At 46.1% G+C, this 27701-nt stretch overlaps 1 protein-coding gene across 2 annotated transcripts; it reads right to left on the bottom strand.

Annotated features, from left to right (window-relative positions):
* Positions 1 to 10893: 10893 nt before the first annotated feature.
* Positions 10894 to 23369, bottom strand: LOC311099029 (crystallin J1A-like). Of its 2 annotated transcripts, XM_084139628.1 has the most exons (11): positions 23284 to 23369; positions 22934 to 23000; positions 22109 to 22285; positions 21766 to 21864; positions 21366 to 21458; positions 14701 to 14857; positions 13605 to 13720; positions 12943 to 13020; positions 12601 to 12740; positions 11296 to 11342; positions 10894 to 11200 (listed from the first exon to the last, which is right to left on the bottom strand). In XM_084139628.1, exons 2-11 carry the CDS (start codon positions 22998 to 23000, stop codon positions 11197 to 11199), a joined length of 978 nt encoding a protein of 325 aa, XP_083995754.1. In that variant the 5' UTR covers positions 23284 to 23369; the 3' UTR covers positions 10894 to 11196. The 2 variants fall into 2 exon arrangements, with proteins under 2 accessions (XP_083995754.1, XP_083995753.1); XM_084139627.1 differs by having other exon boundaries at positions 11148 to 11342.
* Between the last annotated feature and the right edge of the window lie 4332 nt (positions 23370 to 27701).

Raw genomic sequence — 27701 nt, 5'->3', positions numbered from 1 at the left:
TAATCAGAGAGGCAACAAAGAGACCAAAGATAACCCTGAAGGAGCTGCAAAGCTCCACAGCGGAGATTGGAGTATCTGTCCATAGGACCACTTTAAGCCATACACTCCACAGTGCTGGGCTTTACAGAAGAGTGGCCAGAAAAAAGCCATTGCTTAATTTTTTAAAAAAAACAAGCAAACACGTTTGGTGTTCACCTAAAGGCATGTGGGAGATTCCCCAAACATATGGAAGAAGGTACTCTGGTCAGATGAGACTAAAATTGAGCTTTTTGTCCATCAAGAAAAACACTGTCTGGCGCAAACCCAACACCTCGAGAACACCATCCCTTGTTTTTCCCATCGGCAGGGACTGGGAAACTGGTCAGAATTGAAGGAATGATGGATGGCGCTAAATACAGGGAAATTCTAGAGGGAAACCTGTTTCAGTCTTCCAGAGATTTGAGACTGGGACAGAGGTTCACCTTCCAGCAGGACAATGACTAAGCATACTGCTAAAGCAACACTCGAGTGGTTTAAGGGGAAACATTTAAAATATGATTTGATATGGCCTAGTCAAAGCCCAGACCTCAATCCAATTGAGAATCTGTGGTATGACTTAAAGATTGCTGGACACCAGCGGAACCCATCCAACTTGAAGGAGCTTGAGCAGTTTTGACTTGAAGAATGGGAAAAAATCCCAGTGGCTAGATGTGCCAAGCTTATAGAGATCATACCCCAAGAGACTTGCAGCTGTAATTGTTGCAAAAGTTAGCTCTACAAAGTATTGACTTTGAGGGGGTGAATAGTTATGCACGCTCAAGTTCAGTTTGTCTTATTTCTTGTTGGTTTCACAATAAAAAATATTTTGCAACTTCAAAGTGGTAGGCATGTTGTGTAAATCAAATGATACAAACCCCCCAAAAAATCTATTATAATTCCAGGTTTTAAGGCAACAAAATAGGAAAAATACCGGGGGGGGGGGGGGGGGGGTGAACACTTTCGCAAGCCACTGTACACACACACATATATATATATATATATATATACTGCTCAAAAAAATTAAGGGAACACTTAACAACACAATGTAACAACACAAGTCAATCACACTTCTGTGAAATCAAACTGTCCACTTAGGAAGCAACACTGATTGACAATCAATTTCACATGCTGTTGTGCAAATGGTATAGACAACAGGTGGAAATTATAGGCAATTAGCAAGACACCCCCAATAAAGGACTGGTTTTGCAGGTGGTGACCACAGACCACTTCTCAGTTCCTATGCTTCCTGGCTGATGTTTTGGTCACTTTTGAATGCTGGCGGTGCTTTCACTCTAGTGGTAGCATGAGACGGAGTCTACAACCCACACAAGTGGCTCAGGTAGTGCAGCTCATCCAGGATGGCACATCAATGCGAGCTGTGGCAAGAAGGTTTGCTGTGTCTGTCAGCGTAGTGTCCAGAGCATGGAGGCGCTACCAGGAGACAGGCCAGTACATCAGGAGACGTGGAGGAGGCCGTAGGAGGGCAACAACCCAGCAGCAGGACCGCTACCTCCACCTTTGTGCAAGGAGGAGCACTGCCAGAGCCCTGCAAAATGACCTCCAGCAGGCCACAAATGTGCATGTGTCTGCTCAAACGGTCAGAAACAGACTCCATGAGGGTGGTATGAGGGCCCGACATCCACAGGTGGGGGTTGTGCTTACAGCCCAACACCGTGCAGGACGTTTGGTATTTGCCAGAGAACACCAAGATTGGCAAATTCGCCACTGGCGCCCTGTGCTCTTCACAGATGAAAGCAGGTTCACACTGAGCACATGTGACAGACGTGACAGAGTCTGGAGACGCCGTAGAGAACGTTCTGCTGCCTGCAACATCCTCCAGCTTGACCGGTTTGGCGGTGGGTCAGTCATGGTGTGGGGTAGCATTTCATTGGGGGGCCGCACAGCCCTCCATGTGCTCGCCAGAGGTAGCCTGACTGCCATTAGGTACCGAGATGAGATCCTCAGACCCCTTGTGAGACCATATGCTGGTGCGGTTGGCCCTGGGTTCCTCCTAATGCAAGACAATGCTAGACCTCATGTGGCTGGAGTGTGTCAGCAGTTCCTGCAAGAAGAAGGCATTGATGCTATGGACTTTCCCGCCCGTTCCCCAGACCTGAATCCAATTGAGCACATCTGGGACATCATGTCTCGTTCCATCTACCAATGCCACGTTGCACCACAGACTGTCCAGGAGTTGGCGGATGCTTTAGTCTAGGTCTGGGAGGAGATCCCTCAGGAGACCATCCGCTACCTCATCAGGAGCATGCCCAGGCGTTGTAGGGAGGTCATACAGGCACGTGGAGGCCACACACACTACTGAGCCTCATTTTGACTTGTTTTAAGGACATTACATCAAAGTTGGATCAGCCTGTAGTGTGGTTTTCCACTTTAATTTTGAGGGTGATTCCAAATCCAGACCTCCATGGGTTGATAAATTAGATTTCCATTGATCATTTTTGTGTGATTTTGTTGTCAGCACATTCAACTATGTAAAGAAAAAAGTATTTAATAAGATTATTTCATTCATTCAGATCTAGGAAGTGTTATTTTAGTGTTCCCTTTATTTTTTTGAGCAGTATATATATATATATATATATATATATATATATATATATATATATATATATATATATATATATATATATATATATATATATATATATATATATATATATATATATATATATATATATATACACACACATATACATACACACACACAGTGGGGAGAACAAGTATTTGATACACTGCCGATTTTGCAGGTTTTCCTACTTACAAAGCATGTAGAGGTCTGTATTTTTATCATAGGTACACTTCAACTGTGAGAGACAGAATCTAAAACAAAAATCCAGAAAATCACATTGTATGATTTTTAAGTAATTAATTTGCATTTTATTGCATGACATAAGTATTTGACCACCTACCAACCAGTAAGAATTCCGGCTCTTACAGACCTGTTAGTTTTTCTTTAAGAAGCCCTCCTGTTCTCCACTCATTACCTGTATTAACTGCACCTGTTTGAACTCTTTACCTGTATAAAAGACACCTGTCCACACACTCAATCAAACAAACTCCAACCTCTCCACAATGGCCAAGACCAGAGAGCTGTGTAAGAACATCAGGGATATAATTGTAGACCTGCACAAGGCTGGGATGGGCTACAGGACAATAGGCAAGCAGCTTGGTGAGAAGGCAACAACTGTTGGTGCAATTATTAGAAAATTGAAGAAATTCAAGATGACGGTCAATCACCCTCGGTCTGGGGCTCCATGCAAGATCTCACCTCGTGGGGCATCAATGATCATGAGGAATGTGAGGGATCAGCCCAGAACTACACGGCAGGACCTGGTCAATGACCTGAAGAGAGCTGGGACCACAGTCTCAAAGAAACCCATTAGTAACACACTACGCCGTCATGGATTAAAATCCTGCAGCGCACGCAAGGTCCCCCTGCTCAAGCCAGCGCATGTCCAGGCCCGTCTGAAGTTTGCCAATGACCATCTGGATGATCCAGAGGAGGAATGGTAGAAGGTAATGTGGTCTGATGAGACAAAAATATAGCTTTTTGGTCTAAACTCCACTTGCTGTGTTTGGAGGAAAAAGAAGGATGAGTACAACCCCAATAACACCATCCCAACCATGTAGCATGGAGGTGGAAACATCATTCTTTGGGGATGCTTTTCTGCAAAGGGGACAGGACGACTGCACCGTATTGAGGGGAGGATGGATGGGGCCATGTATCGCGAGATCTTGGCCAACAACCTCCTTCCCTCAGTAAGAGCATTGAAGATGGGTCGTGGCTGGGTCTTCCAGCATGACAACGACCCGAAACACACAGCCAGGGCAACTAAGGAGTGGCTCCGTAAAAAGCATAAAGGTCCTGGAGTGGCCTAGCCAGTCTCCAGACCTGAACCCAATAGAACATCTTTGGAGGGAGCTGAAAGTCTGTATTGCCCAGCGACAGCCCCGAAACCTGAAGGATCTGGAGAAGGTCTGTATGGAGGAGTGGGCCAAAATCCCTGCTGCAGTGTGTGCAAACCTGGTCAAGACCTACAGGAAATGTATGATCTCTGCAATTGCAAACAAAAGGTTTCTGTACCAAATATTAAGTTCTGCTTTTCTGATGTATCAAATACTTATGTCATGCAATAAAATGCAAATTAATTACTTCAAAATCATACAATGTGATTTTCTGTATTTTTGTTTTAGATTCCGTCTCTCACAGTTGAAGTGTACCTATGATAAAAATTACAGACCTCTACATGCTTTGTAATTAGGAAAACCTGCAAAATCGGCAGTGTATCAAATACTTGTTCTCCCCACTGTATATACACACACACACAACCAGTCAGAAGTTTGGCCACACCTACTCATTCAAGGGTTTTTCATAATTTTTACTATTTTCTACATTGTATTGTATTCTATCTTCTAGTTGTTGCTTTCCCTCCACAGATGCTGTCATGAAGCGCTTCCCAGGTGCAACAAAGGGGGAACGGCTTAAAACAGTAAAATGGCTGAATTGAGAAGTGATGAGAATATTTTTTATGAATTAAATTATGTTTTTTTGTGTGTCCTTTGTTGTAATGTTTTATTACCATGACTACAAGTATCACTGAAATAATGTTCCCATAACATATACACTACATGGCCAAAAATATGTTGACACCTGCTCATCAAACAACTCATTCCAAAATTATGGGCATTAATATACGGTTGGTCCCCCCTTTGCTGCTACAACAGCCTCCACTCTTCTGGGAAGGCTTTCCACTAGATGTTGGAACATTGCTGCGTGGACTTGCTTCCATTCATTCACAAGAGCATTAGTGAGGTCGGGAATTGATATTTGGCGATTAGGCCTGGCTTGCGGTCGGCTTTCCAATTCATCCCAAAGGTGTTCGATGGGGTTGAGGTCAGGGCTCTGTGCAGGCCAGTCAAATTCTTCCACACTGATCTCGACAAACCACTTCTGTATGGACCTCGCTTTTCGTGCACATTGTCATGCTGAAACAGGAAAGGGACTTCCCCAAACTGTTGCCAGAAAGTTTGAAGCACAGAATCTTCTAGAATGTCATTGTATGCTGTAGCGTTAAGATTTCCCTTCACTGGAACTAAGGGGCCTAGCCCGAACCATGAAAAATAGCCCCAGACCATTATTCCTCCTCCACCACACTTAACAGTTGGCACTATGCATTGGGGCAGGTAGCGTACTTCTGGCATCCACCAAACCCAGATTCGTCTGTCGGACTGCCAGATGGTGAAGAGTGATCCATCACTCCAGAGAACACGTTTCCACTACTCCAGAGTCCAATGGCAGCGCGCTTTACACCACTCCCGCCGACGCTTGGCATTGCGCATGGTGATCTTAGGCTTGTGTGCGGCGGCTCGGCCATGGAAACCCATTTCATGAAGCTCCCGACTAACAGTTATTGTGCTGACGTTGCTTCGAGAGGCAGTTTGGAACTCGGTAGTGAGTGTTGCAACCGAGGACAGACGATTTTTACACGCTTCAGCACTCGGCGGTCCCGTTCTGTGAGCTTGTGTGGCCTAACACTTCGAGGCTGAGCCGTTGTTGCTCCTAGATGTTTCCACTTCAAAATAACAGCATTTACAGTAAACCGGGGCAGCAGGGCAGAAATTTGACAAATTGACTTGTTGGAAAGGTCGCATCCTATGACAGTGCCACGTTGAAAGTCACTAAGCTCTTCAGTATGGGTCATTCTAATGTCAACGTTTGTCTATGGAGATTGCATGGCTGTGTGCTCAATTTTATACATCTGTCAGCAACGGGTGTGGCTGAAATAGCCGAATCCACTAATTTGAAGGGGTGTCCACATACTTTTGTATATATAGTGTATGTTAACACATATTGTTAAGATGTGTTGTGACATAAGGGACATATATGTAATAAACATTTGAATAATATGTGTCATACATGCTGTAGATACCAGAGGAGCGTACTACAGAGCAGGATCAATGAGTCAGCCAGCTCACTCTGACAAACAACCAGAAATAAAATGGTTGATTTTCTAGTTAATTAAGAAAGCTAAACTTAAGATATGCGTTTTTGGTTGTTGAGTCAATGAGACCATGTCCATTTCAGCTACTTGACAGGCTGGAAAGACTCTCTCAGTGAGGGCGTGTGTGAGGGTGTGTAGGAATGTGTTATTATCAGGGTCAGAGTATGATAGTTTTACTTTATTCCAGTCCACTCTGATGGGAAAGTCTGGCTATTTACCTTCATTATAATATACCCTGCACCTTTTAATAATAATAATAATAATAATAATAATAATAATAATAATAATAATAAGCCATTTAGCAGACGCTTTTATCCAAAGCGACTTACAGTCATGTGCGCATACATTTTTACGTATGGGTGGTCCCGGGGATCGAACCCACTACCCTGGCGTTACAAGCGCCATGCTCTACCAATTGAGCTACAGAGGACCTTTTAATGCTCATCCTTCCCGTCCTCTGACCTGACTGGTATGACACCCATGAACCACTATGTACTGTGCCCAACCTCAACGTCTCAGCTTTCTGTCCCTGAGTTAAAGCCCTCAGAGCCCAGGACCAATCCCCAGGTATCAACCCTCTCTGGGTTGTCAGGAAGCTGCTGTCTCTCCACACTAGTCAGAGCTTCCACACAGGTCAGACAGGACGAGACGTGGGTCCAGAATCACAGGAGCTGAACAGACAGAACTAGAGATTAGAACTAGTCAGGACTGACACCAGGAGAGAGGGAAAGCATTTAATTGATTTGAACTTTAAATGCTTTTAAAAAACAATATTCATACTGTTGATCTATAAAAAGAAAAAATGTTTTACCACAACATATAATTGTTTGTTAATAGATTATTTAAAGAATATCATAGTACACGTTTTCCTCCTGTTTGTCTGAATGCATTAGTGTTTTACTGTTTGGGGTAAAAATATCATAAATAAAAGAAAATTCTTCATCATGGTAAGTAAAATGATACTCACTGTATTTCACAATCCCATGCATCTTCTCCCAGACTCTGAACTGCAGGTTGCCCAGGTGTTTGGCCACGTCTATCAGCTGTGGATCCGGCTCTGGAAGAACATTCAAGAGTCAGTTCAGCTGTGGGGTTGGGTTCAGAACCACAGAGAAGAGAGAGACAGGACGTAGATCACTTTGGTAAACAAACTGAACTGCTAACTAGACCCTATAGAGTTAATACTGCTAACTAGACCCTATAGAGTTAATACTGCTAACTAGACCCTATAGAGTTAATACTGCTAACTAGACCCTATAGAGTTAGTACTGCTAACTAGACCCTATAGAGTTAATACTGCTAACTAGACCCTATAGAGTTAATACTGCTAACTAGACCCTATAGAGTTAATACTGCTAACTAGACCCTATAGAGTTAATACTACTAACTAGACCCTATAGAGTTAATACTGCTAACTAGACCCTATAGAGTTAATACTGCTGACTAGACCCTATAGAGTTAATACTACTAACTAGACCCTATAGAGTTAATACTGCTAACTAGACCCTATAGAGTTAATACTGCTAACTAGACCCTATAGAGTTAATACTGCTGACTAGACCCTATAGAGTTAATACTGCTAACTAGACCCTATAGAGTTAATACTGCTAACTAGACCCTATAGAGTTAATACTGCTAACTAGACCCTATAGAGTTAATACTGCTAACTAGACCCTATAGAGTTAATACTGCTAACTAGACCCTATAGAGTTAATACTGCTAACTAGACCCTATAGAGTTAATACTGCTGACTAGTCCCTATAGAGTTAATACTGCTAACTAGACCCTATAGAGTTAATACTGCTAACTAGACCCTATAGAGTTAATACTGCTAACTAGACCCTATAGAGTTAATACTGCTAACTAGACCCTATAGAGTTAATACTGCTAACTAGACCCTATAGAGTTAATACTGCTAACTAGACCCTATAGAGTTAATACTGCTAACTAGACCATATAGAGTTAATACTGCTAACTAGACCCTATAGAGTTAATACTGCTGACTAGTCCCTATAGAGTTAATACTGCTGACTAGTCCCTATAGAGTTAATACTGCTAACTAGACCCTATAGTTAGTACTGCTAACTAGACCCTATAGAGTTAATACTGCTAACTAGACCCTATAGTTAGTACTGCTAACTAGACCCTATAGAGTTAATACTACTAACTAGACCCTATAGAGTTAGTACTGCTAACTAGACCCTATATAGTTAATACTGCTAACTAGACCCTATAGAGTTAATACTACTAACTAGTCCCTATAGAGTTAGCAGTACTAACTAGACCCTATAGAGTTAATACTGCTAACTAGACCCTATAGAGTTATCTTGATGCATGGATTTATTGGATTTGTAGTTCTGCAGGGGGACAAAATAGGAAATTAATAGGAAAAACTGAAATCAAAAATCAGTCACAATAATTCCTACTTATTACTGAGACAATAGCCCCAGAGATAATAACAACATTTGTAAAGCACTTTTAAATTATACAGGAATAATCTCAAAGTGCATAAAATAACAGATAAAACTAAAATGTCTAGGAGGAAGGTCAGCCATTAGAGAGGAGTGTTAAGGCCAGCTTTGAAAACCTACCGTCTGAGCTGCCCCGAGTTTGTCAGGAAGGGTGGTCACGGTCCCCCATTGTTCAGAGCCGGGTCCCGGAGGCACTGAGCAGTTTGGCGTGGCTTGAACGTAGGGTGGGTGGAGGTTCATATGGGGAGAGTAGGTCTGACAGGTAGGCAGGCCCAATGCCATTCAGGGATTTGTAGACAAGGAGGAGAATGTTTGACGAAATTCTCGCGGCACTGTTTTGGATGAGCTGTAATTTGGCCCCCCCAAATACTGCATTTCCATAATCAATTCTGGAGAAAAATTTATGAATAAAAAGCTTTTCTGCGTCAGATGTGGTGAGAGAGGGTCTTAGGCAGGAAAATAAAAAAAAGCCCATGTTGAATCGTTTTTTTTAAAAGCTTTATAAAATACAGGAAATGACATGAACATGCCGTACTCTATCTACAGTTCATTGGGTGACTCATATCATTGCAATGATGTGTTGATTTGGCTGCGTGTGTGTGTGTGTGTGTGTGTGTGCGCGAGTGTGTGAGCGTGCATGCACCCACGTGTGCTCGTAAATTCAGCTTGTGTGTACGGGTTCAGAGATTGAAATGGACAGTGTCCCGGAAGGGTGGTTCTGGCCAATATGTTCTTGTTTTTAAAAAATGTAGGAATGTTCTGGGAATGTTCTCTAAACATTAGGAAAAATAACATGGTTTAATCTCAGACAGACTACAGTGTAATCCTGTGGTAAGGAGTTGGGGGTCATTGACTTAACAGACTGGGCTTTAGATCAGTGGATATCTAATGAGGGAGCGTTTTAACCTACATTTCACCTCACGTTAAACCCACTTGTACCCAGGGGCGGTGTGTTCAATAGGGCGATATGGGCGACGCACTGCCAAACGGGAAAAGGAAGGGATTTTTTTTCTAATCAATTATATCACGGCAACAGTAGTTATCAGTGTTGTAATCTAGACGTCTGATCTGCCACAGTGCCACTAAATGTCCAATCAGGCTAAAGTCGTGCTTCAAATGGCCCCCCCCCTTTTGGGGCGATTTCAGTCAGGTTGAAAATCGCCCAGAAGTCTGTCATAGACTCCCATGTAAAATCTATTTTTTTCAAATATCAGAGCTTTCAATACAATCTCTATGGGTTTCTGAGGGCTTGCACTTACGCGCTTTCGTCATACGTAACATAACCATGAACGTAACTAAGAAAAGAGCGGGTAGCCTCATCAATCAATTCACTACTACTGTGAAAATGGCTAGGCTTCAGTGCAACTCGATTGTGTCTTTGAAAGAAGTTCCTTTTTGTCGGCGAACAAATGAAGATAAATTGGCAACGAAACAATTAGGACCTCCCAGACCAAATTTAATAATTCAACAGGTTTCTACTAAAGGGGGGAAGTCCTACACCCGAGGATTTTCCAAAAATTGGTACGAACGAAAAACCTGGCTAGCAGGCTGCGATGTAGCTAATGCAGTTTTCTGCTACCCCCTGCTTACTCTTTCACCCTGAAGGCGGCACGGCAGACAGCACCGCTTGGACAGCGACTGGTGTGTAACGGACATGCACCATCTTTCAGGAAAGATTAAGAAACATGAGCTGTCAAAGACCCACATGGATAGCTGTTTGAGATTGTCTGCTTTGGGGAGAGTGAACATTCCCACTCAACTGGATGAGGGATACAGGCTAGCTGTCCGCCGCCACAACGATGAGGTTAGTGTTGATAATCACAAGTTTACTGGAGAACTGAAACTGACAAGGCTGACAAGATAGGACCCTTTTGTCCATTGTTATTGGATAGGAACAGAACTTATAACCAGCTCCTGACCTAAATAGATCTTAGCACAACATTTTACTCAACATATCATATTCCATATTCACTATAACAAATATATTTACTACGACATTAGCAAGAACCGCCACATCCTCAGCCGGCTAATCCAGTGTGTGAAGTTTTGCGGAGTGTTTGAGTTAGCTTTGCGAGGCAAAGATGAAACTGAGGGCTCCACCAACCCTGGTAAGCCAACACTTTTGAGGTCAGTCAATAAATGCTTCTGGTATTGACTTATATGCTGCCCCTGTCTTCATGTTGTTGCTGGACATATCTTTTTTTAAATGTGTGTAGGTCACCTAAATCATCAGAAAAATTGCCCCCCCTGAGAATTTTTTCAGGAGCCGCCACTGCTTGTACCACAGACCTTTCCTTAGGCATCTGCGTCGTCATCAATCATCACATTACTCCACAAGCATCTCCCCTAGCAACGGTGGGGATACAAACATCAAGTCACAGAGTAAGTGTTTATAAGGATGGCTTTAATATAGAAATAAAATGCCTTCGTTGAACATAACAAGCAGAAACATCTTTCATACAACGTGCTGTGACTCAACAGAATCATGAGCATCCAGTTCCAACCCAGTAGTAGAACTAGTTTAGGCTGGGACTTTCATTGAATGTTCTGTCAAAGTGCATCAGTCATGTGAAGATGATTCCACTTCGTGGTGTTTGGTAGTCTAATAGGTGTATAGACAGAGGGGAACGGTGGAATGACGGCTCCTAACAGCGGAAACGGTTGGTAGTGAGGTTACATTACATACGTGGTCATCTAGAACGTGAATATATAGCAGTCAGAAGTAATTCGATTACATTTGGTGATAACGTTCAGTCACTTTTTTGGAGTGTTCCAGTAGAGAGTTGTACCGTAGTGTCTTCGTCTTCCATGAATTAGGGATGCCTTGAAGCCCAATCTGAAAAAAATATATATATATATATATATATATATATATATATATAAAATAATGAAATATGTATTTGTATTTAATAAAGAGTCACACGTTTTTCATGACCCATACGTGACTTCAACAGGAACAACTCTGGCCCTAGTCTTTCCCAGCCAAGTCATAAACATGGCCAGGAAACTCCTGACCCTAGGACATCAGAATATACATAAGAGATCAATTACAGGTATGTCCCAGAGTTTGTCCTGAGCACTGTTACCTGACCAGGTAAAGCCCTGTTTAATATAGTGTCCATAGTTACCTGACCAGGTAAAGCCCTGTTTAATAGTGTCCATAGTTACCTGACCAGGTAAAGCCCTGTTTAATAGTGTCCATAGTTACCTGACCAGGTAAAGCCCTGTTTAATATAGTGTCCATAGTTACCTGACCAGGTAAAGTCCTGTTTAATATAGTGTCCATAGTTACCTGACCAGGTAAAGCCCTGTTTAATATAGTGTCCATAGTTACCTGACCAGGTAAAGCCCTGTTTAATATAGTGTCCATAGTTACCTGACCAGGTAAAGCCCTGTTTAATAGTGTCCATAGTTACCTGACCAGGTAAAGCCCTGTTTAATATAGTGTCCATAGTTACCTGACCAGGTAAAGCCCTGTTTAATATAGTGTCCATAGTTACCTGACCAGGTAAAGCCCTGTTTAATATAGTGTCCATAGTTACCTGACCAGGTAAAGCCCTGTTTAATATAGTGTCCATAGTTACCTGACCAGGTAAAGCCCTGTTTAATATAGTGTCCATAGTTACCTGACCAGGTAAAGCCCTGTTTAATATAGTGTCCATAGTTACCTGAACAGGTAAAGCCCTGTTTGATAGTGTCCATAGTTACTTGAGTCATATCAGTAAGTCACCAGAACATCCAAAGTTAGTTAGGTCCTAGTTATAGTGTTCCATACTTGAGCCCTGATACATTACAGTTTATGACTTCACTGTAATGTCTGCACCTGTTGTATTCGGCGCATGTGACCAATAAAATTTGATTTGATTTTTACATTGTAGTCATTTAGCAGATGCTCTTGCCCTTACGCTTAGTGCATTCATCTTAAGGTAACTAAGCGAGACAACCGCATTGCACAGTCATAGTAAGCAAAATCAGCGGTTGCAAGAAAAGACTAGTGTGAGTGTCCATAGTTACCTGCCCAGGTAAAGCCCTGTTTAATAGTGTCCATTGTTACCTGACCAGGTAAAGCCCTGTTTAATAGTGTCCATAGTTACCTGAGCCCCTAGACAGGCCCCGATGAATGAGCTCCGGCTGCAGGTGCACCCCCCGCAGACCATGGTGTCCCTGATAGCCTGGTCAAACTCCTTAGCCGTCAGGACCCCATGAAGCGCTGCTTGGAACGCACCGGGCAAACCTAGAAGATTGAAACCGTACAACACCCAACCCGATCAGTAAACCCACACAACTGACAGACTGAGACCAAGACAGGCTGAACAACCGTCGTTGAATTCAGTTTAGATTTCATATTCCCAAAAATAAAACATCAAAAACAGGTTCAGTTAAAAGTGAACTTGTGTTGTTAGGGAATGAGTGTTATCTGAGATGACATAGCTGACCTCAGCTGTTGGGGAACACACTGGGGATCAGATCCTGGTGAGCCTTGGTCAGATTCTCCCTCACCTGGTAAATGTGGCCTAAAAACAGAGTAGAATTGATAAGAGATGTGTTAGATCATTACATATCTTTATTGTGAGAAGCTTGCTATCTATTCTAATATAATTACTTTTTTCTTGGTAACTATTCGTACAGGATGCAAACATATTGTAATAAAGGTTTAGGGCTTTTAAAATGCAAAATTATTTAAAACAGCATAATGAAATTAGATATTTGTTTACTGCTTTGCCAACACTCCTTCTGTTACAACTTCTAACATGTCCCTGTTCCCCCGGCCAATAAGTGAACAGGAAATAAAAAGAGATAAAAGGCCTTGCATTACATCCTTCCATGCCCCTGTCACGTGACGTGGGTGTAGTGAAGCAGTAGTGGAGCCTCTGGGCCTGCGTCTCAATAATATGTCCTTTCTTCCAAAGTGTGCATATATGGATTTAAAAGGAAATGACCAGTATAAGAAGGGGTGGAACCTTCCTCTGGCCCATGCCTAAACCAATTTACTGCTTTTAGATTTACTGTGGAGAGTAGTGGACGAGTGCACACTAAGAAAAGGACTGATTATTGGGACACAGGCCAGGGTGGGCCTCCCAGTCAGTGAGTCACATACCAACCACGGCTTTGTCCAGGTCCTGTGGCTGTTTCCTGTTCGGGTCAGTGAGCTGATCAAGAACAGAATCCAGGACATTCGCATCAGGACCGTTCAGGATGAAATGCTCCAGGATCCTGGAACGGAAAAAAAAACAAAAAGCCATGTGGGTTTTAACCAAATAACCAGAGTTATTGGGTCTGTCATTTTGTGTTAGGCTCTGTGTATAATGTGTCCCCTTTACATCAAGTCATTTTCAATCCGGAACGCAACAAGACATTTGGTGGGAATATCCTTTTCTTTAACATTTCAACAGACCATAATAAAAACAACCTCAAAGTTGTGGTTGAGAGAGTTATTGCAGAGCTATTAGAATGAGGAAACCGTCAGCTTGACGTCGAAACGTCGGTCATCTGTTCTCATCCTGTACAACGGATTAAAGTGAGCAAAAATACATAAATCTCTGCTTTCTTTTGTTGAGTCCATTCTACCTCTACCTAGTCCTCTTGGTCAGACCAACACTTCCTTGTTGTTGAACTCCCCTCCTTTCCTTTGTTTGCTGAAGCGCGAAGGCCCACCTGAACGCCCAGCTCTTACACGGTTATCGCCATGTCATGATACGTGTCCATACCGTACAGCATGCGTCCTTTATACACAGGAAACGGACCTTGCTGCTGTATCGCCATGTCATGATACCTGTCCATACCGTACAGCATGCGTCCTTTACACACAGGAAACGGACCTTGCTGCTGTATCGCCATGTCATGATACCTGTCCATACCGTACAGCATGCGTCCTTTACACACAGGAAACGGACCTTGCTGCTGTATCGCCATGTCATGATACCCGTCCATACCGTACAGCATGCGTCCTTTACACACAGGAAAGGGACCTTGCTGCTGTATCGCCATGTCATGATACCCGTCCATACCGTACAGCATGCGTCCTTTACACACAGGAAAGGGACCTTGCTGCTGTATCGCCATGTCATGATACCCGTCCATACCGTACAGCATGCGTCCTTTACACACAGGAAACGGACCTTGCTGCTGTATCGCCATGTCATGATACCTGTCCATACCGTACAGCATGCGTCCTTTACACACAGGAAACGGACCTTGCTGCCGCCAGCGTCTCCGCCACACAGGCGTCGTTGTTCTGTGTGACTCGGACAGCTTCCTCTACCTTCTCCAGCATGTCAGGCTTCCCAGCGTACAACGCCACGATCGGAGCCAGCTTCGCTATCCCATCCGGCTGAAAGTCCGTCTCACATCCTGGAGGAAGACCAGAGAGACATTATTCAAAATTAGAGCTGGTAAGGCTATTATTTTTTACATTTTTTACATAGATCGCTTATGTATAGTATAGTTCTATATCGTGGAGCTCCGCCCCATAGGGGAGCTCTGCTCCTATTGGTTTACCCTCTGCCCTAAGGCAGCATCAGCCTGAGACAAAATTATGCACACACCTGCAGCCAATAGGAGTACAGGTGTCCCTATAAGAGGGGATGCCTCCCCTCAATCTGCCTCCCTTTATCTTCAGCGACTGGACTAGACTGAAGAAGCCAAGAAGAGACGAAGAGAAGACTCAGGACGAAGAAAACGCCGTCGATTTTCCAGATCATCGACGTCGTCCTACAATGAGCACACCAAGCTTATCCATAGGGTAAGTATTTAACAAAAGCTCTTTTCAGAGCTCAATGTCGCTGTTCCCCTTGGCGGCTGTCACCCCCCCCCCCGACATATGTTTCGTGGGTCGAGGGACACAGCACGCCAGGGACGGCCTCATTAATCCCCCACTATGCGCCAGCTGCGCCCTCCTTTTTTTGAAGGAGTGGAAGCAGCGTTGGGCATTTTTAGGGAGGATATTCCTCTTGAGGATGTGCTATCAGTGTTAGTCTCAGCTTCTGAGGCATCATCTGAAGGCGCTGACTCAGGAGATGACAGGGCTATTGGGGAAGAAATGAATATTCTATTGGAACAATTCATTACACTGACCCAGATGTTTAACACCCCTTTTCCTTCGGAAATTGTGAGGTCATTACATCCCTGGATGATGACGCCACAGCCTCTCTGTGCTCTGAATTTTCAGGTCTCATTGAGTGGGCTGCTAAACAGCGGGAGATTAAGCTGCCCCCCATTCCCTCCAACCCGGAAGTGGATATGAGGAAGGGCGGCCGTTACTCTCGCTACAGCTTGGCGTCAGACGGCGGCCTCCAGTAGCAAGGGAGCGGGCCTCGCCCCCCCTGCAGCGCCAGAGGTGCCGGCGAGAGAGGTCATTAAAGCGTCATCCTGGCATCACCCGAAGGGCGGCCAGAAGAGACGCCGTTTATGACAGGCGAGGGGGAGAGAACGGAAGACGGCACAGCGCCTGCTGTGACCGAGCCCACTGTCCCCCCCCCACTCTACCGTTGAGTGTATGGAGGAGAATGTTTTTTGTTGATGTGTGTAATAAAGAGTTGGCTCTACTTGACACTGTCAAAAAAGAGCCCCTTTTCCATAATACATCCGAGAGCGTTCGACCTTCCTCACTCTCACCACTATGAGTGCAGCTCAGCCCACCATGGTGCGTTGCTGAACGCACACATAAGGCAGGTATATAAAAGGTATTAAGTGTACCTTATAAAGACCTCACTTTACAGACTCCTAGGAGTGCTGTAGTGAGTGTCTCACATAGCAGGCTGCAGTCTCAGCCAGATAATGGCATGATGACGCGACCGCTATTCGGGACGGCGCTCTGTCTCAGGCTAACGCCTCAGTCAGTGCAGTTCAGACCCGTGCTGCGTTCACGGAGGGCCTGATTACTACGGTTACGGGCGTAACCAATGTATCGGCGCCCCCGTTTCTCTCAGAACGCGCTGATAATAACCACATTGGGGATGGCGCACTATCACAGACTAAGGTCTCTGTTAGTACGACCCAGACTGCGTTCAAGAAGGGCCCGAGTACCACGGTCACGAAGGTGCCCAGTGTATCGGCGCCCCCACCTTTTTCTGAACACGCCCAGGCTCACCACACTGAGTGTAGTTCAGCCCACCAGAGGTGCAGAGCTGAACGCACACAGGAGGTGAAAGGAGGAATAATACCTAGACGCCGTCTTGGTCTATCTCAAAGAGACCTCACATTACAGACTCCAAGGAGTACTGTAGTGAGTGCCTCTCATAGCAGGCTGCAGTCTCAGTCAGGAGACATGATGACGCAGCCGCTAGTTGGGGATGGCGCACTATCGCAGACTAAGGTCTCGGTTAGTGCGATTCAGACCCATGCTGCGTTCACGGAGGGCCCGATTACCACGGTCATGAAGGTGCCCAGTGTATCGGCGCCCCCACTTTCCTTTGAACGCGCTAATACTCACCACACTGAGCGTGACTCAACCCACCAGAGGTGCAGAGTTGAACACACACAGAAGGTGAAGGGTAAAACGGTATCAAGGCGCCGCCTTGTGTTACCTCATAGAGACCTCATATTACAGACTTCGAGGAGTATTGTAGTGAGTGGCTCTAATAACGGTGACGCAATCGCTTGCTGGGGATGGTGCCCTGTCGCAGGCTGTGGCCTCGGTCAGTGCAATTCAGACCCACGTTGCGTTCACGGAGGCCAGGAATACGACGGTTACAGGTTTAACTGACGTTTCTGCCCCCCTTTTGGTTCAGAACGCACTAATGTTTCCTCTCCCTTTCTTGGGAGGCCCGCCTTGGGCTGTTCCACCACCTCAGTGTTGGAGAACAGCAGCGGCAAGGGCCATAGAGGAATACAGGTCCTTCCTACTGGATGCACCACAGCTTCGTGCTCAGCCGCTTTCTCTGCATTGCTGGCAGTGGCGAAGAAGCTGCACCCTCTCACGCTGGCTAGAACAGACGTTGCAGAAGGGTTATGCTCTCCAATTCCACCGGACCCCACCCCCGTTCAGGGGAGTGGTGGAGACGGTGATGAAAACGCCAGACAAAGTGGCCGCTCTGATGACAGAGATTACGGAACTTTTGGCGAAGGAGGCGGTGACAGTAGTTCCCCGGGAGCAAAGGAACAAAGGGCTATATTCGCCTTATTTCCTAGTGCCCAAAAAGACGGGGGGAGTGAGGCCGATTTTGGACTTACGCATTCTCAACGAGAGCATAACCAAACGGCCCTTCCGAATGCTAACGACAAAACGTCTGCTGGAATGTGTCCAGAGAGGGGACTTTTGTACGAGCATAGACCTAAAGGACGCGTACTTTCATGTGCCGGTTCAGCCGCGTCACAGGAAGTTTCTGCGGTTCGCCTTTCAAGGGGTGGCGTACGAATACACGAGGATGCCATTTGGGTACGCCCTGGCACCTCGCACATTTTCCAAGTGTGTGGAGGCGGCATTGGAACCGTTGCGTCGTCAGGGAATACGGCTACTAGCCTACCTGGACGACCTACTGGTTCTCGCCCCGTCAGCAGAGCTGGCGATCACTCACACAACACAAACAGTGATACATCTCACAAGTCTGGGGTTTGCTGTGAATTGGAAAAAGAGCACGCCCTGGCCCACCCATCAGATTGTCTACCTGGGGATACAGCTAGACACTGAGGATGAGGGCTCGAATTTCGGACCCCCGAAGGGTAGCCTTGTTGCTAGCCCTGAGGAAGTGTCGTCCGAATCACAAGGTGACGGCGCTGTCGATCATGTCACTTTTGGGTCTCATGTCGTCAGCCCACTCTGTGGTTCCGCTGGGACTCCTGCATATGCGCAGGATGCAGCGATGGTTCGCCCAACCAAGACTAGACCCATTGCGTCAACGTCATCGGTTGGTGGTGGTTCCCCTCTCGCTCAGTGCAGATCTGAACTATTGGAGAAACCCGCGCGTTCTCACGCACGGAGTCCCGATAGGAAGGTGTCCTCTCACATCCCAGTATTCACGGATGCGTCCCTGACGGGATGGGGAGGGACATGTCAGACCCAAGCGATAGGAGGTGTGTGGCATCAATCAGGTCGTCATATCAACCTCTTGGAGTTGGAAACGGTTCGACTGGTTCTGACCCACTTCGCGTCTACCCTTCGGGGTCGCGATGTGCTGGTCTGGTCAGACAACCGGACCACAGTAGCTCACATAAATCGCCAGGGAGGAGTCAGGTCTCCTGCTCTCCATCGGGCGGCAGAGGAATTGTGGCTGTGGGCTCACGAGCACCTTCGCTCATTGAGAGCAGCACACATTCCGGGCTACTTGAACGTAGGAGCAGACCTCATGTCAAGAGGGGGTCCTCGAGACGACGAGTGGTGTCTGCATCCGGACATTGTTCTCCAGATTTGGGAACAATTCGGGAGAGCCGAGGTGGACCTATTCGCGTCACGCGTGAACGCGCAATGTCCTCTGTGGTTCTCTCTGAGGGAACAGGACGAACCGCCACTGGGAAGGGACGCCTTTGCGCACCAACCGTGGCCGAGAGTTCTCCTGTATGCATTCCCTCCGCTGTCCTGCATTCTCCCACTGCTAGCCAGGGTGAGGTCAAGGGGGCTGTCAGTGATACTGATAGCGCCCGATCGCCCGGGGGCTCTGTGGTTTGCGGAGATGAGTCAGATGTTGATTGCGCCACCTTGGCCAATTCCACATCGACGGGACGCGTTGTCTCAGGCGGGAGGCACGATAGGGAAATTGCTCATAATCGGCCAACCACTGAAGGCCTGGCTGCTGAGAGGGACAGGCTAGAGCGCCGTGGGTTATCTGATGCAGTGATCAGGACCATACAGGGTTCACGTGCCAGTTCCACTTCTAAGATGTATGCCAGTAGATGGAACGTGTTTTCACGATGGTGTGTCACACAAGGTGTAGACCCCATGAGCTGTCAGGTGGAGAGTATTCTCTCTTTTCTACAGCTCATGTTTGATAAGCAAAAATCGCCTGCCACTATTAGGGTGTTTGCAGCAGCGATTTCAGCTTGTCATGAGGGGTTTGGCAGAGACAATGTCTTTAGCCACCCTCTAGTGAAACGCTTCCTATTAGGAACGCGGCGACTTAGGTCAACACCTAGAGTCACGCTTCCTCAGTGGGATTTGGCTTTGGTACTCGAAGCGCTATGTAAGTCGCCGTTCGAGCCATTGAATCAAATACCCCTCAAGATGCTGTCTATTAAGACAGCACTGTTGCTCGCTTTGACTACAACTAAGCGGGTCAGTGATTTGTGTGCTTTTTCAACGAGACCTGACTGCCTGGCCATCAATGGTGACCTGAGCAGAGCAGTGTTACGTCCTAACCCGGCATTTGTGCCGAAGGTTATTAAGAGTTCATATAGGTCACAGACCGTGGAGCTGTGGGCTTTTTCTCCTCCTCCTCATAGAGAGAGGAGTGAGGAAAAGCTCCATCGCCTGTGCCCGGTACGCGTTTGGGCGTGTTACGTCGAGCGCACAGCAGCGATTAGGTCATCGCCTCAGTTGTTTGTGTGTCACGGTGCGGCTGCACTAGGTAAACCACTTTCAAAACAGCGGTTGTCTCACTGGCTTTGTGAAGGCATTGAGACAGCTTATGAGGCAGCGGGGCGGCAATTGCCTCAGGGTATCAGAGCTCACTCCACTCGTGGAATAGCGGCTTCTACTGCCCTTTTTAGAGGAACAGGGGTAGAGGATATCTGTAGAGCAGCATCATGGTCGACGCAGTCTCCATTTATCCGTTTCTATCTCTTAGATATGTCTTCTAACTCTCTGGCTCGATCTGTACTCAGCGTGGCTTAAGGGGGATCTTGAGCAAGAAAGAGAAGAGAAGCAGGACTGTGGACACAGGTTTCCATCAGGTCCGCTTTGGTTAGGAAGACGTGTTTTTGACAGATGTGTTTTCTAACTCTTTGGCTCGGTCTGTACTCAGCACAGCTGAAGGGAGATCTTGAGCTAGGAAGAGAGAAAAAAGCAGGACTATGGATAAGGTTTCCATCAGGTCCGCTTTGGATAAGAAAACATATTTTGTAGCATGACTCCTGACTGACAGGTTCAGTACAGTAGAGGCATGCGTTGATTGACAGAATGTGAGGTCATCTATCTGCTTGTTCAGTTTTAGTATGACCCATATTTTGTTCCTGCCCACTAATCTCTGGGATTCCATTGAGTGAGTGAGGCGGTCTACCGCGTTCACAATGTAGAGTGACACTTTGTGTCATTCCATTAGTGGTCGGTAGTGTTTTCACAGGATATTGAGGCACATCTATCTGCTAGTACAGATTAGTATGGCTTCTATTCTGGTGATCTGCCCACTAGTCATTGGCATTGCCATTGGACTAGGTGGGGCGGGTCTTTAACCGATGACGCGGTATATTGTGACGCCCGTATGGGTTTTTAGTTGCAGTACTGCGGGACTTGGTCGCAGCCATTGCTAGGCCTGACCTTTTCGTTTCGATGGGAAGTGTTGGGCTCGGCAGGGAGTACATTTTGGAGCGCTACGCTCCGCCTTAAACCAACAGGAGCAGAGCTCCCCTATGGGGCGGAGCTCCACGATATAGAACGATTAGTTACCGGAGTGTAACTCCAGTTCTATGAGTGGAGCGGAGCCCCATAGGACTTAAGGCCCTGCCGACCCTCTCTAGTCTCGCTGAAGATAAATATCTCGGGAGGCAGATTGAGGTGAGGCATCCCCTCTTATAGGGACACCTGTACTCCTATTGGCTGCAGGTGTGTGCATAATTTTGTCTCAGGCTGATGCTGCCTTAGGGCAGAGGGTAAACCACTAGGAGCAGAGCTCCCCTATGGGGCTCCGCTCCACTCATAGAACTGGAGTTACACTCCAGTAACTAATCGTTTACGCATAATGTTGTTGTTGTTATTATTATTATTGTTTACCTGTTTCTTCCTTGCCTGCATCCATGTTTTTCATGAAGCTCTTTATACTTGCATGTCTCCATGGTCCCTCAATGGGCAGCTGAGGTCTGGGTCCTTACATTACACACACAAAAACACATTTCAGGAATACAACAATTACCTTGTTTTCAGCTTTTTGACAATCATTAACATGCATGGTTAGGGGCCAGTTTCCCTGACATAGGGGAAAGGGGGAGGTTAGGGTGAGGGTAAAGCAAGGGTTAAGGTTAGGGATCTGCTGGTCGGATATCCACAGCCTAAAAATACATGTTCACAGTCCTGTCATGTTTGTTGAATTTTAGATGCAACTATATTTATCCACCACGTCATCCTGAATGGAGTGTATTCATTATTTTCAGCCTTCATCAGCGGGTTTCCTTACCACTCCTATCCCTGTACGGGTCATTGACAGGGGTGTCATACTCCGACCTGGGCCCAAAGAAGTTATACGTCCTCTTCCTCAGATCATCGACGTTCAGACCTGAACAAATGGGAACAAAACAATGAGGATTTATGTGGCTAAGGAATAGTTTGGGGTTAAGAGAACTGTTAGTTACACAGCTGCATAAAGTGCCACACAATACTAGAATAGAACCGTTAACTACCTCCACATTCAGACAGACAGTGATTCCAACTAACTACACTAGAATAGAACAGTTAACTACCTCCACATTCAGACAGACAGTGATTCCAACTAACTACACTAGAATAGAACCGTTAACTACCTCCACATTCAGACAGTGATTCCAGCAACACGAAGGCCTGGTCCCCATAGCAGCTCTGGTTGCCCGTGTCACGGCGGTAGAAAGGGTTGGCTGACTTGGGCCTGAATTCGGGTGTAGGGGCCTCATTCAGGAAGACATCCAACTTATCCAAGTCGTACACCCAGTGCAGGGGCTGGGCTGGGGTGGGGTTGACAGATAGAGTGGCGTCATGTCATGCACCAAAACATTTTGAAGGGAAGCTTATGGCCAAAGTAAAATATGTGTTTATTATTACATTTGACATTTTAGTCATTTAGCAGACGCTCTTATCCAGAGCGACTTACAGTTTAGGGAGTGCATACATTTTTCATACTGCCCCCCCCCCCCCCTCCTCCATGGGAATCGAACCCACAACCCTGGCGTTGAAAACGCCATGCTCTACCAACTGAGCTACAGGGGACCCAAGATATTATGTGTATCTTGTATAATTTTACCCTTAAAAAATTTGCTGGGCTGTATGGGACAGTGCAGGTTTTCAACATTATTCAAAAGAGTTACTACATGCTGATGCTGAATACAATGACACAGTTTAAGTGACCATGTGACCATGTGATGAGCTCTATAAACCCAAATTCCAACAACATTATTGAAGAAAAAAAAAATGTGTAAAAACTGGGCCCTGTTGACAGGCTTGAACTATAGCACCTGGAGTTTTTTCCTGCTCAGATCGTTGGTCAAGAAAAAGAAAAAAACTCCACATTTATACAAAAGCCAGGCTATTTATACAGTAAAGCCAAAGATTTGTATTACAGTTTTATGATTCATTCAGTATTGTGGGTCCATTACCTGCTGCGTCGGCTACAGCTGATCCAATGATGGCTCCTAGAGCTCTGTCAGCCAGAGACATGGCCATCTGGGGGGAAAACACACGTCAACCTAGGATCAATTCAACCTTGCATTATTCATGTGTATTGAATCTACGACTTTATAACGTTTACTTTAATCTACTAGAGCACATCTACCAATAAGCTAAAGACGATTCAATGGGGCAGAAATAGATACAGGCGACAGTCTACAGACGATTCAATGGGGCAGAAATATATACAGGCTACAGTCACTAGATACATTTTGGTTTGCTGAAGACAGGCTACAACACATTTATTGGATTGTCATAGAATATCTTTAAAATGTCTTACCGTGGAAAACCTCGTCAGATTGTTCTAGATTCAGGGCCTATTTACACCACGCAGCTGTCTGACGTTTTAAAATAATAACTTCAGCCGTTCTCTCATTGGACGGAATCAAGCCGCTCCTCTTTACGCCATGCGTCTCCAGACTTCACGTTCAGGGCGCGCATGGTGCATACACTTCCATTGATCTATACAAAATATTGACAGTCCAAATTATAAACTCATCAATGTGTCTGACTATCTAGAAGATGAATTGTAGATTCGTACATTTACGCAGCAGAATGAAGAGTCGTTGTAGCGAAAAGGCAACCCGAAAACACGCCCATTGCTCCAGATTCCAGAGTTCATTATTCAGTGATTGGTCCTGCTGTGTAAACTAAACTCTTTCATTGGTCAGCTGTGACTTGAGCTATAGGTTGTTGCCAGATAAGAAGAAATATCTCAGTTTCAAAAAACATTACATTGAAAATTGAAAACCAAGACACACACACGCTGGTGAGAGTAAAGAGCTCCATTCAGAAAACGTTTTTTCTCTCTCTCTCTGAGTCATTTGTTGCTCTTGCAAATTATTTTATGACTAAAAACATTATGAACACCTGCTCTTTCCATGACATAGACTGACCAGGTGAAAACAGCTATGATCCCTTAATGATGTCACTTGTTATGATTCCCCAATCCAGTCTGTCCCTATGAATTTAAAAACATTATTCTGGAAATCACATGAAGCTTATTGTTTCTTCAGAAAAGCACTTGCAACCCACAGACAGTCGTGTTTGGTGTTAAGGATTAACAAAATTTCAGGAGAAAGAACCAGACTTGAATGCAACACTCAACTAGTTGCCTTGAACGCAGCTCCCTAGCAACTCAACAAGCACCAGCTGCTAACCATTGCCGATCAGCCTCCACTAACGTTTGCAACACTTAACTAGACGCGATGAACGTAACGCCTCAAACAAGCGCCAGCTGCTACTAATCAGCCTCAACGCTTTCATTAATCACCACTACCACCCTACTTAAACCTGGCCAAACAGTCATGCCTTCTCTTGGTTTTGCATCGCATGCTGCGTGACAAGCCTTGAGTTATTAAAAGGTCTCCTCAAAGTTTACTCTTTACGAGTCGCGTAAAGACACCGTTCCAGGCCTCACAAAGAACCGGAATGCGGTGGCTGGCCCTCCAGGCTAATCTCCACACCACCTTGCTTGCCGGAGCTCACCAGCCTCCCCTTCTCCACACGCGGGGAAGGCTCGAGTCCGTAAACATCCTGGACGCCATGGCTCCGCCCCTTGCCAAGGGCCTTCCGTCTCTCTCTCTGTTCCTGCCCCCTTGACTACCTTATCGTCAGCTTTTCCCACTCTCCCTCCCTCCCTCCCTCCCTCCCTGCTCTTCCTCCCTCCCTGCTCTTCCTCCCTCCCTGCTCTTCCTCCCTCCCTGCTCTTCCTCCCTCCCTGCTCTTGTCTCCTCCTCTGCCAGCAGGGCCCTCCCCACCTTGTACGCCTGCTCTGGTCCCTCGGCTTCCTTCCCTCTTGCTCCTACTTCTCTCTCCGGCGTGGCTTACCCACTCTCTCTGCTAAATTTTTTACATTTTAGTCATTTAGCAGACGCTCTTATCCAGAGCGACTTACAGTTAGTTCATACATTATTTTATATTTATCATACTGGCCCCCCGTGGGAATCGAACCCACAACCCTGGCGTTGCAAACGCCATGCTCTACCAACTGAGCTACATCCCTGCCGGCCATTCCCTCCCCTACCCTGGACGACGCTGGGCCAATTATGCGCCGCCCCATGGGTCTCCCGGTCGCGGACCCTGCCCCAGTCTTCAATGGCGGCCGCAGCCCCACCCTCCGGTCCAACACTCCCTCTCTACAGCCACCCCGGCTCATCCTCCACCCAACGCCCTGATCTTCAAGCCGTCTTCACCCTGACCACTCCTTTGCTTGACGGACTGAATTCTGTTTTTTTTCTCCCTGCCTCATCTCTACTTTCTGCTCCAACATCTGTTTTTTCCCTTGACGAGTCAGAAGTCGTCTCCACCCTCCTGGTCAAGTAGGAGGAACTGGGGTTTATTATTGTCCCCTTCCCCTCACCGCCATTCTCCACCTCGGAATTGCCACCCAGAAGTATTCTGGCAATAAGCTTATCGATCTCTCCACCCCCCCCCCCCCCCCCAACGAATCTTAAGTCTCCAGTGTCAACAGCCTCATCCCCAGTCCTGACTTCTCCTTACAGTATGCCACGGTCAACCATGCCATCACTCACATTAAACTTGCTGGCCGTGAAGCTTTGCCAAGGCCGACATCGTCTCCGCTTTAAAGGTGCTTCACCGCCATCCCGACACCTGGCATCTCTTCTGAATCTGCTGGGAGGGGCGGTACTACTTCCGTCAGCCTGACTTTTGGAAGCAACAGCAGCCCTCGACTATTCGATACAATAGCCATTGGATCTTGCTGAATGTCAACAGGCTTCCTGGATGTTCTCCACCTCCTCGTCGATTTTTCCTCCACTATTGGCGACCCTTCATCCCCTCCAGCCCTGGGTCTCTCCACCCTAATTTCCACCTTCAGCCACATTGGCATACCTCTCTCTGAGGAGAAGACGGAAGGCCCCTAAACTCGCCTCAAATTCCTCGGCATCATACTGGACACAGTCTCCTTTCAGGCCTCCCTGCCTCTCGACCAACTTCAGCGCATTTCCCTTCTGTCCAATGACTTGGAATCTCCCCACTGCACTAAATGTCAGTTGCTTTCACTGCTGGGCCACCTGAATTAGGCCATCAGGATCATCCCTCAAGGCCGCTCCTTCTTGGCACACCTCTCCCTGGCTGCCTCTATGCCTTCCCTGCTTCACACCATGGTCTTCAACCTCCTCTCGGAGATCAGGCTTTGGCACCTTCTCTTCAGTCATTAGAACGGTATCACCTTTTTCTATGATGAATGTGTCTCTTCTCATGAAGACTTTACAACTGTTCAACGACGCTGCCCCTTCCATCGGGTACGGGGGGTTTGGCGGCCCTCTCCTCCGCCCTGTTCGAGTTGTACCCAATCGTCGTAGCCGCTCTTCTCATCTGCTGTCTACAACCCTTCTCATCATCCCAGCGCATTAAAAAATATATATATATGTTTTTATTTAACCTTTATTTAACCAGGTAAGCCAGTTGAGAACAAGTTCTCATTTACAACTGTGACCTGGCCAAGATAAAGCAAAGCAGTGCGATAAAAACATCAACACGGAGTTACATATGAGGTAAAACATAAAGACAAATACAACATAAAATATATATACAGTGTGTGTGCAAATGTAGTAAGTTATGGAGTTAAGGCAATAAATAGGCCATAGTGCAAAATAATTACAATTAGTATTAACACTGGAATGATAGATGTGCAAGAGATGATGTGCAAATAGAGATACTGGGGTGCAAATGAGCAAAATAAATAACAATATGGGGATGAGGTAGTTGAGTGGGCTAATTTCAGATGGGCTGTGTACAGGTGCAGTGATCGGTAAGGTGCTCTGACAACTGATTCTTAAAGTTAGTGAGGGAGATAAATCTCTAGCTTCAGAGATTTTTGCAGTTCGTTCCAGTCATTGGCAGCAGAGAACTGGAAGGAATGGCGGCCAAAGGAGGTGTTGGCTTTGGGGATGACCAGTGAGATATACCTGCTGGAGCGCATACTATGGGTGGGTGTTGCTATGGTGACCAATGCGCTAAGATAAGGTGGAGATTTGCCTAGCAGTGATTTATAGATGGCCTGGAGCCAGTGGGTTTGGCGACGAATATGTAGTGAGGACCAGCCAACAAGAGCATACAGGTCACAGTGGTGGGTAGTATATGGGGCTTTGGTGACAAAACGGATGGCACTGTGATAGACTACATCCAATTTGCTGATTAGAGTGTTGGAGGCTATTTTGTAAATTACATTGCCAAAGTCAAGGATCGGTAGGATAGTCAGTTTTACGAGGGCATGTTTAGCAGCATGAGTGAAGGAGGCTTTGTTGCGAAATAGGAAGCCGATTCTAGATTTAACTTTGGATTGGAGATGCTTAATGTGAGTCTGGAAGGAGAGTTTACAGTCTAACCAGACACCTAGGTATTTGTAGTTGTCCACATACTCTAGGTCAGACCCGTCGAGAGTAGTGATTCTAGTCGGGTGGGCGGGTGCCAGCAGCGTTCGATTGAAGAGCATGCATTTAGTTTTACTAGTGTTTAAGAGCAGTTGGAGGCTACGGAAGGAGTGTTGTATGGCATTGAAGCTCGTTTGGAGGTTTGTTAACTCAGTGTCCAATGAAGGGCCAGATGTATACAAAATGGTGTCGTCTGCGTAGAGGTGGATCTGAGAGTCACCAGCAGCAAGAGCGACATCATTGATATACACGGAGAAAAGAGTCGGCCCAAGAATTGAACCCTGTGGCACCCCCATAGAGA

The sequence above is a fragment of the Coregonus lavaretus genome (assembly GCF_964263955.1).
Source record: "Coregonus lavaretus genome assembly, chromosome: 23".
NCBI lineage: Eukaryota > Metazoa > Chordata > Actinopteri > Salmoniformes > Salmonidae > Coregonus > Coregonus lavaretus.
The sequence above is the reverse complement of the archived record's forward strand: the minus strand, read 5'-3'. Positions and strand labels throughout refer to the sequence as shown.